This window comes from Lepidothrix coronata, unplaced genomic scaffold (assembly GCF_001604755.1).
Source record: "Lepidothrix coronata isolate B3197 unplaced genomic scaffold, Lepidothrix_coronata-1.0 Scaffold0, whole genome shotgun sequence".
NCBI classification, from domain to species: domain Eukaryota; kingdom Metazoa; phylum Chordata; class Aves; order Passeriformes; family Pipridae; genus Lepidothrix; species Lepidothrix coronata.
In genome coordinates, this window is record NW_016690180.1 from 15,910,316 (window position 1) to 15,925,857 (window position 15,542).

Here is a 15,542-nt window from a genome sequence, read left to right on the forward strand (position 1 = left end):
TGAGTGAACTAATATATTTTATTCGTCAAAATTTTTGTATTTATGGAAGATGGAATTCTTAAAGCTGTCTGGTAAGGGATTTAGGATACTTAGCTTTAGTCATTTGAGACTGTTACTCTCCACACTCTTCTGTAGTTACACTTCCAAGGGCAGAGACAGTAGGATGGGATGTGTGTTTGTGCCATAGTCAAAATGGCAGCTACAATACACATGGGGCAGAGGAGTGACAGGGGCACACAGAGGCCTCCCACAGGATATAAGCAGCCTCCCAGACAGAATGGAAAAGCTGGCAGACCAGGAACATCCAACACTCTCCCAGTTGAATCCTCTTGAACCCATCTGTCAGGTTATCACCACCACAGACATTTCACATTAGAGAAAACAGTTACTCAGCTACTGCTCTCTATCTTACTAGCTATAGGTTTTTAAGTATGAATCTGAGAACAACAGGTATGTATCCATAAGCAAGATGAGCCCCTGTGGTCTCTAAGAATTCCTTGGTAACAAAAGGACAGGGCAAACTTTGGGAACTGCTCACTCTGATAACTGACATTCTATTCTATGGGAATAAACTTCCATGAAGTCACAAAATCATTATAATGAAAAATATAGAAATACCATGGTTTCTACAATGTAAAAAAAAATAGCTGAGGGATAAATTGTAGACTTTTGTTAAACAGCCATCATTTTGGCTGAAAGCAAGTTTGGTCCTTAACCAAAATTAGAAAAAGCTACATAACCTGCGTACTAAACTATGAAAGCAAAGTGTATTAGAATAGTATGGTCTCTGTAGAGACAACTTAGAAACAAATTTAGAAAATGGCTAATTTAGAAAACACGTTTAGAAAATTGGCTTTCATATTTCCTTCAGATATACATGTTCATTCTACATACCTCTATCCCACAGCAGCTTGAATCTACTAGTAATATTTGCTTCTGTGATGTTTCCCTTCTTGAACCATGATGGAGGTTTCCACTGTTGTGAGCAGAAGTTTTTTAAACCTGAACTTATAAGTGAAGCTAAGAGGTTTATCTGAGAGTTACAACAGTCATACTCTCTGTTTTGGGAATGAATGACATTGTACAATTCATACTGACCAGTGAGTAATATTTGTACTGATTTGTTTCATTGCATTTCATGGCTTGTGTTATATTCTGAGTCCAAATATAAAGTGCAAAGAGTGGGATTATACTAATGTAGTAAGTTTGTTTTTAAACGTTTTTAAAATTAGCATTTGTTGGATTGTTTACAGCTTACCTGTGCCCTTAATGTATTGAACATAGGTTGCAAACTCCAATACAGTATCTCTAGATGTTATAGAAATGCAGAAAATTTCCTCATGCCCTCTCGCCCACTACATATTCTTACTTCTTATATCTGCCAGATGGTGTGGATCAAATTATTCTAGCACTCTCATTCACACCTGTGAATTTTAAGCACATTAATATAACAATCTGTGCAGCACTTTGCCTTCTTTTACCACTGCCTGTGGTGCTGGCCTGTTTGATCACACCACAGAACAAATAAATCTCCTTAATCAGTGTTTTCCTTTTTTTTTTACCTTGGTTGCTTTTTCCTTTCTATTCACTTTTGGAGAATTTCTTTGGAAAGCCTTGTTTTTAGAGGGAGATAAATTTTTCAGTCTGTTTGGTGCTTTTATTTAAAAGCGAATTTAGCTATAAGAAAAAATGCAAGCATGATAAATCTAAGAAATAGTGCAGTTACTGTATAAATGAAACTTGCCCTGGACATCTTGAATGTTAGTTATCCACCAGTACTCCACAGCAATTTATATTTCTAGAGTTGAAAGGGTAATGTGATTTAAAATCCATGTACCTTACATTACTAGAACTCTTACTGAGACTGCCCTTGAAGATTCTGAATTATGTAATTCAAATATAGTTACTTCGCCTTAAATGTCAGCGACACCAGCCAAACAATAATTTGATGATGTTGCTTAATTCACTTTTCCATGACTGAACTGGTCTTTTGTTTTATTTTCAGTTCACAGTCATAAAAATACTGGTCAGAAAGGACCTTCAGAGATCATCTGGTCTAACTTCCTGAGTGACTTGGGACTCTTGCCAGTGCTAGATTAGCTTAGCTGTGGCTTTATCCATGTAAGTCTTGAAAAGCCCCAAGGATGGAAATTTTGCAGTCTCCCTGTTGAAATAATGGTATGAACCTGCTCCAGTGCTCCAATGTCCTCCTAGCAAGTCCAAACCTCCCTTGCTGAGACCTGTTGTTCACTGTCTGTTGATACGGAGTACAGTTTTGCTTTATTACCTTTGTTACTCCCCTTCAAGTGTTGTAGGATGATAACAGATTTCTGCTCGGCTCTTCTTTGCCAGACTGAACAAGCCCACCTCCTTCATTGCTAACGACTAACCATCCTCCTTGATGCCACAACTCTCTTGGTGGCCCTCAGATGGACCCTATCCAGTTTCTCCACATCCCCTTCAAAACTAGACACAGAGTCTCGGATAAGCCCTGGCCAGCACACCTCACTGACAGTGTCTGAGTGAATCACACTCTTCACAGCTGACTTAGAAAAACTGGTACTATTTAATACTGTTGGCTACTGAGTTCTTGCAGTAGTTTTCCTATATCAGGACTTTGAAACATGAAGATCTTTAGTTCTTAGAGAACTATGGTGGAATACATAACTTTTAGTACAGTGTTGCCTTTGCTTCTTGACTGTACTGGGGCTGCTTACACATTTCAGGAAGATTATTCCTGTAGGGAGTTTATCTGGTAGCATGAATATGTTGTCCATATTCCTTCTCCAGGGTAAGAAAAGAAGGTAACAAAGTCAATTTGCAGGCTAAGGCACCACCATTTGAGCACCTCTCAAATAAATATTGCACAAACATTAAGTATTTTGTTTTGTTTATCTCAATAAGTTCTTCAATGGGGATGGGAAAGAACTGAAGCTTTGGGGAATTTGGGGGCAGGGGGAAGTTTGTAACGTTAATTGCAAGAGCTAAATTTAATCATTTTTTTAAACATATTTCTCTCACTGAAGACTTATTCAGAAATACAGAATGCACATTGGGAGAGAGCCTTAGTGTCAAAAGCATAAGAACACTGTAATATATGATAGAGAAATCCCTATTCATGTCCCTTTCAAAATTAGAAGTCCTTGTAATATTCCAGCACAGACCTGGTTTATGGAGCTGCTGACAACAGCAGCAGATCTATTTGAATTGAGATGACAGCTGATAGAAGAAATAAAAAATACAACACAGCAGCCCAGTGCTGGTAGCCATGTGTGGTACACACCACATTGAGAAATGGGCAGGAAGGAAGAGGCACTAAGAGCAGCATCACTGCAGACTGGGATGTGTTGCATCACAGACGTCTTGAAAGAAAATACTAGGAAACTCAGAAAGCTGCATTCTCTGAACAACAGCAAGGTCAGAGTTTAGGCTAACGCTTAGTTCTGACCTTGCCTCAGTTTAGGGTAATTAGATTTAGGTGGTGTTTAAGACTAGGAATTTCTCTCTTCCTATTTCTTCTTTCTTTCTTATTCTCACCTGCCTCAATGACAAAGTCACAGTTGCATTCTACATAGCATCTGGGCTCATCTCCTGGGAGATCTGTGACATTGTACCTAGAACATATGGCCACTTTGCGCTTTCCCTGACCGAAGTTTTGCCTGTGACTTTCTGTCTTAATTTGTTCTATATTTTTCTCTTTCCTCCAATGAAATATTAGCTCTGCTTCTCCCTCCTTTGTCGTTTAGAGTTGATTTCCCAACACTGGTAACTTGCAAATCACTTGTAATTGAAAGTAAATGTTTTGTGGGTGTACCTACACAGCCTGTGCAAGCATGTGCATGTGTGCAGCACAGAGGCTGACTTCTGAGGACAGGCAGGTCATTCAGCCACTAGCTGTATGTATTTTAGAACATTAGGATAACAGAGGAAAAATGGGTAAGAAAAGGGTCTGAGGTTTGCAATTTCATACCAGTGTGCTGGTGAAACACAAGCTTGCACATTAAATGCTTGATGGGGGCTTTAAGCCAAAAGAAGGTGATAGCTTTCCTTTTCCTAAAGTGATTTGTCTTTCAGTCTTCATCTTCACTTTAAATCTGTATCCCTTCAGAAATTCTGAGAAGAGGTTCTATTCAGAAGGTTGAACTTCCCTTCATCTTTCTTCTGTTTCTGCTTCTCTTCCTCTTGTACCTGTCATCTCTTATGTTCTTCTGTCCCTTTAGCACTACTGTTTTTTCCCTTGGCTTTCTCGTCTTTTATCCATCCTGTTCTTTTTCCTTTCCCCCGAGGGAACACAATGTTGGAACTGAGATAAACCTAAAGAAGTGGTATTCCTCTAGGGAGCATCCAGATGATAGGCATGAGCAGAATTAGACGATTTTGTGAACGCAAGTGTGCATAGGACAAACTACATCTCAAAATCTTCATGCTGAAATAAATTAGGATTTTGCATACTGACTCTATGAAACAGCACATTTTTTGGATTAAGTCAGCAGATGCTTTTGAAAGCAGTGACACCAATCTCAATCTTAACTATTGTAGAGTTAGCATAGAAAATGATTTGTTGTTAAGATATAGGAGGTTATGAACATGTCTTTCAGCTATTTCTTAGTATTAGCTACTGAGAATATTTTAATTCAATAGTATTAATCACCATGGCATTAGCCTGCGGTGACATTTCCTCTCAATCAGCATAGAGATGGGAGATGCTGTCATTACAAACAAAGCTAAAACAGACCACCTGCAGAACCCATACTGGTTATTTTGCAGTGGTATTCTCAAAGCACAAAGCAGCAAACCTCTCCTAGATCCACCCTGGGGATTAGAAGACATTATTACCCTCACTTCCTAGTAATGTCCCTCTGCTGGACTGTTAATACTTTCCTGCTACCCTAATCTTCTAAGAAAGCAATTTATGTAAGTGCTCCCTAAGTCATTTCTGTCCAGAAAGGTTAACTTAAACCAGTGCAAAAATCAGCTCTTTGTTAACACCGTTTATTTGACAAAAGTAGATTAAAGAGTTTATAAAAACTGCACCTATGGGAGAACTTTAGAGTTAAAGGATGGGTAGGAGGGGTATTAGAACTTTCTGTTGTATGAATATCTATCAATGGAAAGTCTTGTTCTTGTTCTGTTATCTTAGGTTTATTTTTGAGTGTCCAAATAGATACACTGTTAAAAAGATGAGTACATGACAATCTCATTTGATTTATAATCCTCTACAAGGTCCACAGTGTTTCAGCTAAGGACTTGAAATGTTTCTTCCTACTTTACTGTTCCCACAGATCAACATGCTTCACTGTAGGATACTACACGCTTTTCTTAGAATATGACTGCTTTTCATAGAATATTTGTACCGAAGATACAGTCCTTACCCCATCACTCTCCCACACAAGGTTCTAAGCAGCACTGCCTTCTCTTAAAGGAAAGAAAATTCTCTAGGATTCTCCAGTATAAATTTGCTCCAAGGTATTAATTAATTTCCACTGGAATCTATGAAAAATAAAGCTAATGTCAAATATCTGAATATTTCTGGAAAAATGCTGAATAAGTGTTTCTAAGAGCAGCCAGTATTATTCATGTAAATATATCAAAATCAATCAAGATGTCACTTTAATGTAGGATCAGTCATCTGGTATGTAAAAATGCATATTAAAATCTTTGGTCCTGATTGTCCAAAGACATATTCAAGCACTGAACTTTATTCACTATGAGCGCTATCAGACTGCTATGTCATAGACTTTTTCAGGTGATCTGACAGTTGACAGTGTCCTATCTTCAGTTGCTTGTCTGCGTCCCCATGCTATTCCATCTGATTTCCTTGTTAGGAAACCAAACAGGCTGAGAAACTCTCTTTACATTGTTGTTGCTAGGTTGCTTTTTAAGACATATCTGTTTCACAGCCTGATGCGCTGCATGATTACCCAAATAACTATGTCATAGTGAGGGAGAGGGTACTGCAGAGATGAGACTGAGCCATCAGCATAAGGAAGGTCAGGGTCTGCTTCATCCTGCAGCACAATCTTGAAAAGCCTCATATACTCATTAACTATTTGTTGCATGTTAAATATAACATAAGATTGGGCTGTGTGTTACATATTGCATGTACCATTGTACAGACAGAAGGTGCTTCAAAGGAAGTGTTTAAATTGCAGAAGAAAGCACTTCTTTATCTGTGATATCCTTAATTCTGCCTCTCCTCTTATTACAGTAGTATTACAGTATAGTACTGCTATAATAGTGGTGTTTCACATTCATATAGTACATGAAAATACTATACACTATACACTAAACTAACTGGTTTTCACATACATAGAAGGCAAAAACAAGTTTGAACCAGCATTGCTTTATGTTGGCCTTGTGGTCTGAATAACACCCGACAAGCATATACAAGTCCCAGCCATTCTCTTTCCAGGAGGCCTCTCCTACAATAAGGAAATATTCACTGATGATGTAAGATGGAGCCCAAGAAAATAAAGTCTGAAAGCAAGGTGCTGCCTTCAGAACAAGTTATCTTGTCCAGGCCCAAAGAGTCTGAGCAAGGCTATGGCAATAGCATATTCCTCACCATCCTCTTTCCTGGTACTTTCCAGATCTGGGCAGAAAGTAGCACTTATTTAATAAATCCAACCTGCACATGTATAGATCAGCTATCCTATGTGCAGGTCCAGTTACAAGACAAGAAAAGGCCATACATATGGCTCACCTTTGCAAAGGCAGAATTATGTAGAAGACAAGGTCACTACTACTCTAATTCAAAAACAAGCCTAGTAGCACATAAGACAATTCTTATATAAACCTAGGTATGACTGTTGTAATTTTTAAAAATGCTGCAGGTATAGCATTCCCTGTGTTTTCAGCTGAGGCCCAAGTTGCTTTGTCTCTACAAAGAAGGTCACTCATGAGAGCATTGTATTTGTTGTGTTTATAAGAAGGAGCAGCACCTTCTCCTTCCCCTTTGAGAACAGTCTTCCTCATTAGAGAGGACATTAGTACATTCACAATGCATCAGTTTATTAAACCCCACATCCCCCAAAATCCCCAAACTTAACCAATGTCTTCTTTCAGCTCTTTGACGATACTTATAATGGTTTTCAGATTATACTAAGGGTGTTATTTTCTCAGCTGGGAGCCACAGGTAGAAGAATGACACACTAACAAAATAACCTCACTTCTGCAAGGCTGAGGCTTTATGATAAGAAGATGTTAAGAGGAAGGTTACACAGCTGCAAAGGTTTAAGTGCACTTCCAGTGTTTTCATCAGCCGTGATAATTTTTCTGCAAATGGACTTTTAATATGGTTGGAAGAAAAAGGCTTGATCATCTGGGGAAAGAATAAGTAAGGCCATTTGTTAAAAAATTGGGCCCACCTGGTCAAAGTATGATTATTAATCCTTATGGTTTGTTACTGACTAGTTCCAGGATATGATGGATTTTTAGTGTGCTTACTTTTCTAGGGCTATTGTTTTGTAATTTAATCTGGAACTTATTATGAAGGTAAGGATTAGTATTTACCACTTTAGATGTTAGTAGCCCATGAGTTACAGGTTATTAGATCACCTGTCTCACTGCTTGTTAGCCTTTTGTAATCTTAGCTTGTTGAAACTAGGAACACTCTATGTAGATAGCAGAAACTAAGTAAATAAATTTCCTGGTAATGTAGCAGATACTCAGAGTGAAGATGTACCACTGATAGTTCCAGCTTGCCTAATTTTAGGCATGAATATGAATGTTCCACAGATAGTATTAAAGACAGAACTTAAAAAAAGATTCTTAAGGAGCTAACGCAATAGTGAATAAGAGATTATTGTACTCAACACAAAAGAAATGAAAAATGTAGACCAATGTAGTACATCTTTTTCTTTCTGATGATGTAAAAAATTTGTAAAGAAAATTCAAGAAATAATTAGATCTTTTCAAAAGAAGTGCCAACAGAAAAACTTGCATTGGCTCTTCTTCCAATATTCTAGCACAAGATCAAGCAACGAGCTTGAAATTGTGGTCTTCTCTGGCTTTAAATAGTTCTCTATGAAATAGTTACTACTTCCTAAAAACACCTTATATTTAAGGAGCTTCTCACAAGATTTCAGACTTGGCATAGAGAGCAGTTAGATTGTAAGAAGCTTAAAAGATAACTGCCTTCACTTACAACGTTAGCCCTTAGTTTCAGATGTTTCTGAGTGCCGCTTCAACCATGAAGACCTAGAAGTTATGAGAACAATGTGTGAATTCTGTGTATAATTCATGTAAATTAGACATATGACTTAATTTACTTGGGGGTGATGTTTTGATTTACACAATTTCTTCCATTTCTATTCAAAGCACAAAATGAATACCTACTCTTGCAGAGTTTCTCTGAGGGGATTAAAGGTGATCATAAGGCCTTAGCAGGTGACTGAGGGGCTCAGAATAGCAGCTGGTTGTCTACAACAATGTATTTCCTTCTAGAGAGTGGGGTTTGTTTTAAAAAGGGATTTTTTTTACTCTGGTTAATGTTGTAGTAGATACAAAAGCTGCAATCTCTCTCCTCTCTCTTTCTCTCTCTCTTTTTTTTTCTTCTTTACGAAACTTTACTGAAGTTATTTAGACCTTTCTGACCTGCAGACTCAGTCATGGTGGTGTGTTCTGTATGGGATAACATTTAATAACCATTCACAAAATTCAGATGGGTGTCTGTATGGCTGATAAAATTTGCTGTCATGGCAATAGTGCTGTTGCCATGCTGGCTTCCTACAGTGTACTTCCCAGAGCAATTTAAAGCGCTGATTTATATATACTTGAAGTGTTGCAAAGTTTAGCTTCTGTAATTACAGAGAAGCTGCCTCTTTTCTTCACTGAAGAAATTGAGATCAGTTCATGTATTCATCTTCATATTTTTAAATTTAAAAGATGTGAAAGTCTGACATTTTTACATGCTCTGATTGTGGGTTCTTGTCTCAAGGATTCTTTCTCTGATGATATGACAGAACATGAGGATAATATCCATTTATTCACATGGGGTTGATGGGGAAGGATAGAATGAGAGCTTGTCTGTGACAAGCATTTGCACCTAAGGCTCCTGAATAATTTTCAAAGGGCATTACCCATTTTTATATACATATATACAATTTTAAAACAGTGATTGCAGTTATAATTATCATAAATGCTTAATTTTAATATTTGAATTCATTTGCAGGAAATTTTTCATATAATGTTTTGTAGATTTATACAAAATAGGAGTTAGACTTGTTTTTAAAAAACAAACTAAAAAAAAAAAAAAATTGGCAGAAAAAGTGTGGCCATAGCATTGGGAGCATGTATAGGCTGTAGCTTAGGGTCTACTGCAAGCCAGCCAGCCATAAAAAAAATATGTACTACAGAGGTTTTAGGGTTCTAACACATAAGCTTTAGCAGATTTAACCTCTCCTATCTGTCTGTCTTACCACCCTGCTCATTATTATGGCTTCCATCGCAGCAGAGGTTTATGGTGTCACTTCACTATAAACATCCCCTGGTTTAGCTTAAGCCAGTGAAGAAGGTGTGTTTTGACTAAGATGCTACACTGGATAGGTCTCATGCACTTTATAGACTTGGTAATCTCTAGAAAAGGCGTGAAGCAATTAGTCTTGGGCAATAATAACCTAAACTGTGACACTATGCTTCTCTGTCAGAAACCTCACCCGATACAGGGTGGAAGTTCCAGGGTCTTCGAATTACAGCTTGCCTGAGACCCATGTTTATTCTTCAGGGGAGAAGGCGATGCACAGTCAGGAAAAAAAAATAGACACGATGCTATTCTCCTAAGCCACTGTTTCAGTTTTAAATGTTAACGCTCCTTTCAACTCAAATAGCATATTAAATATTATGCCCATAACAAATGTGAAGAAGTATTCATCGGAAATTGGATAAGAGGATTTTGATACCAACGAATTTAAAACTAAGGTAAGAAATGGAGAGTAGAAGAGTAGATAGTCAAACTGCAGCTCATACAAATGTCTTGTGTTTCCTTAGCCTAAGATTTTCATTTTTATAGATGGATAGGGGAATAAAAACCTCTTATTTAACAAATGCCTTTGAAAAGGCAGAAAATATGCTTAAATATGCCCTATTTTACACATTCCTTTCATCCTTTAGGCTTTTGACGTAATGCTTATCACTTTGTCATTATGTCAATTTGTGCTTACCAATCTTTTTTTCTCTTGCCTCATATTTAGGCTGTGATTCTGTGAACACTTACATACATGCTTAGTTTTCCTACTCTTTCCTTGTTAATCCCTTTGAAGTTAAAAGGATTACTTGCATTAGTAAAATAAGGCATGTGTGTGCTTGCAGGATGAAGGTCTTACATTGTAAACCCTTTGGGGTGGGACCAGATCAGATATTATGCAGTCATATGGCTCAAAGCATGGTTGGGTGGAGGATGAGTTCAAGAGTTTGCAAAGTTAACAGTTGTTAACAGACTGAACTGGTTTGTGGGATATCAGTCTGGGGCATAGCGTGCAAGTAGCTGCTCACCCCAACTAGCATAAAATCTTCTTCCCTCCATTTTTGCATTTGTTGCTGAGCTCTAGCCTAAGATTTCATACCAGCTGAGACACCTGCTCCTTTCTTCCTACCTCCTAAAGCAGAAATTTGCCTGATGTTGGCCATGAGGTAACCTAGAGTAAGACCATAAGTACCTTTATGCTGCTCTGCATAGGGAGGAGCAAGAAAGATCTGTAACAGAGCTGCAGAGTTCGCCAAGCTCCCATTGTTGGACACTTGGGTCGTCTGTAAAGAGCCCAGAAGTAGCTTCTCATCCCAATTAATGCTTTTATCTTCTTCCCCTGTTTTCCTACTTTCGAAGGAGACCTAGCCAGTATTTTTTTTTCCCTCCTAAATGTGTGCTATTCCAGTACTCTATTTCAATGACCATTTGCTTTCTTTTAAGACAGACATAATTTAAAATCCACTTGGGAAGATGTCTAGGAAGTCTTCCCTCAGCTGTATTCAGCCAACACAGGTCTGTGCACACTATCACAGCATCACAAAAACTAAGCTTGATATTTGGGATAGAGAGAGTCACTCTGTAACACTTATTCTCTGGAAATCTCTGACAGAGATATTCCAGTGGTTTTTGTAATATAAATTGAAAAACTACTTCCAGCTTCACAAGAAAAGCTCGAAATCCAGTTTACAGGAATATTTATTTTGGTTGATAACTCTAAGCAGAAAAATGTTATTTTTATTACACTAGTGTCTAGAACTCCAGTGGAGCTGTGGGTGCCATTTTGTTATATTATCCAAAATTAGGGGCAAAAATGCTCTTCTATTGAAGAATATAATCTATGGACTTGTCTACATGAAATATTTTAGGACTTAATTCCATCAAACCTTTGGAACATGAAGCTCTGGACAAACACCCACTTGCTGAGCTAGCTGTACTTGTGGAACAGGTCACTGTTACTAGATGATCCTTCCTGACCACTTTCATGTTAGTTAACTGAGCCATTTATGTGAATGCACCCTTGCTCTGACAGTCAAATAGCAGGAGTGAGCGCTCATTCAAGTAGCTGAGCAAAGTTTGTGGTAATCTCTGGCAGAAGGATTGTGAAGAGGGACAGGGAGCAAGGCTTGCAATATGCATGTTTTTCAACAAATGCACCTAGCTGAAGAGAGTTACAAATATGATGGTAGTGCTTTTAATTTCTATCTTAAAATTACTCGTCTATGGTATGAATTTAAATTGCTAGAGGGGTGCTGAAGGACCATGACATAGACTGGGAATGGAGAGGATAGGAATAGAGAACGGAATGTCCAGTGGCTGATATTCTCCAAATAGCTGTCAGAAGTATCAAGAACAGTGCGTCTTGCTTTTCTGGAAGCTCTTAGAGATGGGTTTTATGAGCTGTGCTGAAGTATCAAGTGACTGCACTGGAAAGCGAGGCAGCTGCTGACACTTAGAGGGAGCAGAAATGTCTGAATGAAATTGTGTGGGAACAGAAGTTGCTCAGTGAGCACTAAGTGTGCTTCTGACCCGAAGGCATGGCCATTAGAAGCATCTCATTATCTGCCTGACTTCATCTTCTCCTGCCCAGGCGCATCTGTGCCTTCAGTCACAGGAAAAATGCTTCTTGTGTGGATGGTTAACCCAATTCTTAAAAGGTGCTGGGAGTGGCAGGAGATGGGGAACAGCTCTGGGGCACAAGAAACAACCCTAAGGACCAACTCTTCTGGACCACACTTAAGCTTGCAGACTTCTGCTGGCAGTTAAAGCTGGTTGGAAGTGTGAAAAGTAACTAATTACTGCTGTAACTATTCAAGCAGAACCTAACTGCCATGAGGAAATGGCACTTGAACTCGTGTCTTGTTTCACTTCAGGAACTGTATTACTAAATGCTATTGTAGCCATGCTCACGCTGAGAAGACTGGGATGCAGTAGGACTGAACAAATCTGCTGGAGTTTGTGTTATTTATGAACTCAGGCTTCCCTTGTGCTGAAATGGTAAACGTCGGTAAGTGTGTTTCTGGGTCTTTGAGAGACAGCTAAATTTTCTCATCCTGAAATACACTGCCATGAACATTTCTTGTTGACATTTGGGTAAAGGCTGTATGTGCTTCTACAGTGTGTAGCTTCAATGTGCCTGGTTTTCTAGCACTGCTTTTGCCACAGCTGACTTGTAAAAGGTTGCCTTTTTTCCGCACACAAGGTGAGCGTTGCCAGGGAAGTCTCTAATGGCCTAGAACAGAGGTTTTTCATGAGTTATCCTGGCTCAACCCCGCTCTGTGGAAATTCCCGTCCTCCACTCAGGATGGGCTGTGGAGAGGCTGTTTTCCCTCTGTACCCAGCACTGGTGAGGATGCATCTCCAGTACTACATTCAGTTTTGGGTCCCTCACTTTAAAAAGGACATTGAGGTGCTGGAGCATGTCCAGCGAAGGGCATAAGGTTCGTCAAAGGTCTGGAAAACATGTCTCATGAGGAACGGCTGAGGGAGCTGGGTTTGTTTAGTCTGAGGAAGGGGAAGCTCGAGGGTGACCTCATCGCTCTCTACAATCACCTGAAAAGGAGGCTGTGGTGAGGTCGGGGCCGGTCTTACCAACTGTGCCTGCAGTGAGAGGACCAGAGGAAATGGCCTTAAGACAGGGGAGATTCAGATCAGATACAAGAAAATTTTTTACTGTTAGGGTGGTCAGGCATTGGAATAGGTGGCCTAGGCAGCTGGTGGAGTCACCATCCTGGAGGTGTTCAAGAGGTGTCTGGATCTGCGCTGGTGATATGGCTTAGTGGTTTAGGGGTTACGGTGGTAGTGCTGCGTTGATGGTTGGACTGATCTTAAAGGTCTCTTCCAACCTCGCCGATGCTATGACCCTACGATCCTGCGACGGGGCCTTTCCCAGGAAACCAGCGGGGTGCCCTCGCGCCGCTGCGGGAGCGCGCGGGGCGGGGCGGGGCGGCGCCGTCGGGCGCGCGCCGTCGGGCGGCTTTCGCCAACAGGCCCCTCCGCGCGCGCGCCACCGTCTCGCGCGGCCACGGCGCTTCCTTCCGGCCGCCATTTTGTCGGCCGTGCCTCGCCGCCGCCGCTCGGGGAGGGACCGCGGAGCGCCCGGACCGACCACCCGACCGCCGCCATGTCCAAGCGCCACCGCCTCGACCTGGGGGACGACTACAGCTCCAGCAAGAAACGCACCACCGACGGGTGAGGGGCGGTGCGGCCCGTGGCGGGGAGGGGCCGGTGGGGGGCGGATGGCGGCGGCCCACTCGTCATCCGCGCCCCATCCCCGACTCTGGCCGCCCCTCCGCGGCTGGGGCTTCCCGGGGCGCGGGACGGCCGCTGTGCGGGGCGGGGAGAGGCCACCGTGCGGGCGGGCCCCTAGCGCCGCGGCTCCCGGAGCGCCGGGCCCGGCCTGGCATCGTCCGGGCCCGCGGGGGGGGGGGGGGGCGGATGGTGGCGGGAGCGGCGGGAGGGCCTCGTGCGGCGGTGCCAGGCGGGGGAAGGGAGGCGGGCGCGGGCCCGGCCGCCTGGGCGGGTGGGCTGGGCTGGGCCGGGCCAGGCGCCCGCGGCGGAGGCGGCGCGATGTGGGTCCCGCGCCCCCGCGCCGGGCTTTGTCTGCGGCGCTGCGCCGCCTTTACGTGTCTGTTGCCCCCCCTTCCTTTTATGTTTGTTTACTTCTTCCCCTCTTTGCATTGAGAGGCCTGGCAAACTTGGGCCTAGAGATGAGCACGAGGTTTGTCCAGCCCGTGTGACCTGGTAGGAGCGGTATTCCTTTGTTAGCATCTTACACTCAGTCACCGTCGGGGATGTGTTTGGCTTGAAGTAAAAATCGGTGGTGAGGTGGGTTTTACGATAGGGGAAAGGGAGGGATTTTTTTCCTTAGTTTCGCGAAGGTTAAAGTTTTAGGACTGTACTGGACGCGCTTCAGCACATTTTCGTTAAGGTTAATGAAATTGCAAGAACACAGACAATGCACTGGTACTGTGCTTTTATTCACAGTTGCTTTAGAGGCTTCTCTGCATATTTTTTTATCCTCTAATTGGGCGGGAGGGGGAGGGAACATGGACGGGTCTTTAAAGTAAATTTCTGAGGTCTCAAGGAGTACAAAAATATACAGTGTTTATCTAGTTTGGCCTTCTTGAAGGAGCACAGAAGACTTCGCAGAGTTAAACAATTACTAGAGTCCATCGGTGTTGTTTTGGGCTAGAGTATTTATCTAAGAAAAATACTTGAGCTTGTTCTGAAAGTTTGCAGTCTAGTGTAGCAGTTAATGTTCACTGATAAGCAGTCTTTGCAAAACTTGCCTTTTCATTTTTTTAAGGTGAGCTTGTAGGCTTAGCCTGTAGAGTTGGATGCATTTTTCTCAGCTGAACAAAATTTATTATTGATCGGCTGTTTCCTGTACGTAGGATCACCATAATCATATATTTCAGAATAAGTGGATTGAGCTATTTGTCTCCTTTGATGCGATTTTGTATGATTTGCCAGAGGCTGAAATAGCTCCTCTGAGTCTACAGAAAAGTTGTACATGTGCAGCTTGTCTGTTTGTAGAGATTTTTGTAAAATTTTCAAGTGGTTGTATCAAAACCGGGTGTTATTTAAGTGTGGTGCGACTGTTATGTCTGGTTGTCAAGATAACCATAGGTCAGTATTTCCTTGTCTATGTGTTCGTGGGTTTTATAGTTTTGGTGTGGTTTTATTTATCATTGTTTTTACTGATTATCAGATGTCGTGCTGAACTGTTAGTCTTACCACGTTGTGTATCCTATCAGTTCCCACTAGTGGTAACATTTTTAAATCAGAAAACTTTGACCTTTGTGGCACCTAAAAGCTTGTAGAAGTGCTGGTCCTGTGCCCCTTCTTTGTCCCCTCCTCGTCTACCAGTAAAAGCATTAAATGGCATAGGACTGAGTACAACTCACTATAAGCATAATTACTGACCATGATTATTTCTTACAGTGCTTGAAATCTTAATTCATGTAGCACGAGGCATACTAAAGTTACATGGTTGGTTTATTTTAGGGTAGTTTGGTTTTGCAGCTTGTGCAAACCTGTAAGGAAGATGCACAGGGCCTTGTTAACAGCATGTGTG

At 41.3% G+C, this 15,542-nt stretch overlaps 1 protein-coding gene across 1 annotated transcript in view; it reads left to right on the plus strand.

Annotated features, from left to right (window-relative positions):
• Positions 1-13,497: 13,497 nt before the first annotated feature.
• Positions 13,498-15,542, plus strand: part of DHX15 (DEAH-box helicase 15) — a 48,989-nt gene continuing 46,944 nt past the window's right edge. Inside the window, exon 1 of the mRNA XM_017824695.1 lies at positions 13,498-13,654. Coding sequence (XP_017680184.1) covers positions 13,587-13,654 — 68 coding nt within the window. The 5' untranslated portion in view covers positions 13,498-13,586. The remainder of the gene's footprint in view (positions 13,655-15,542) is intronic.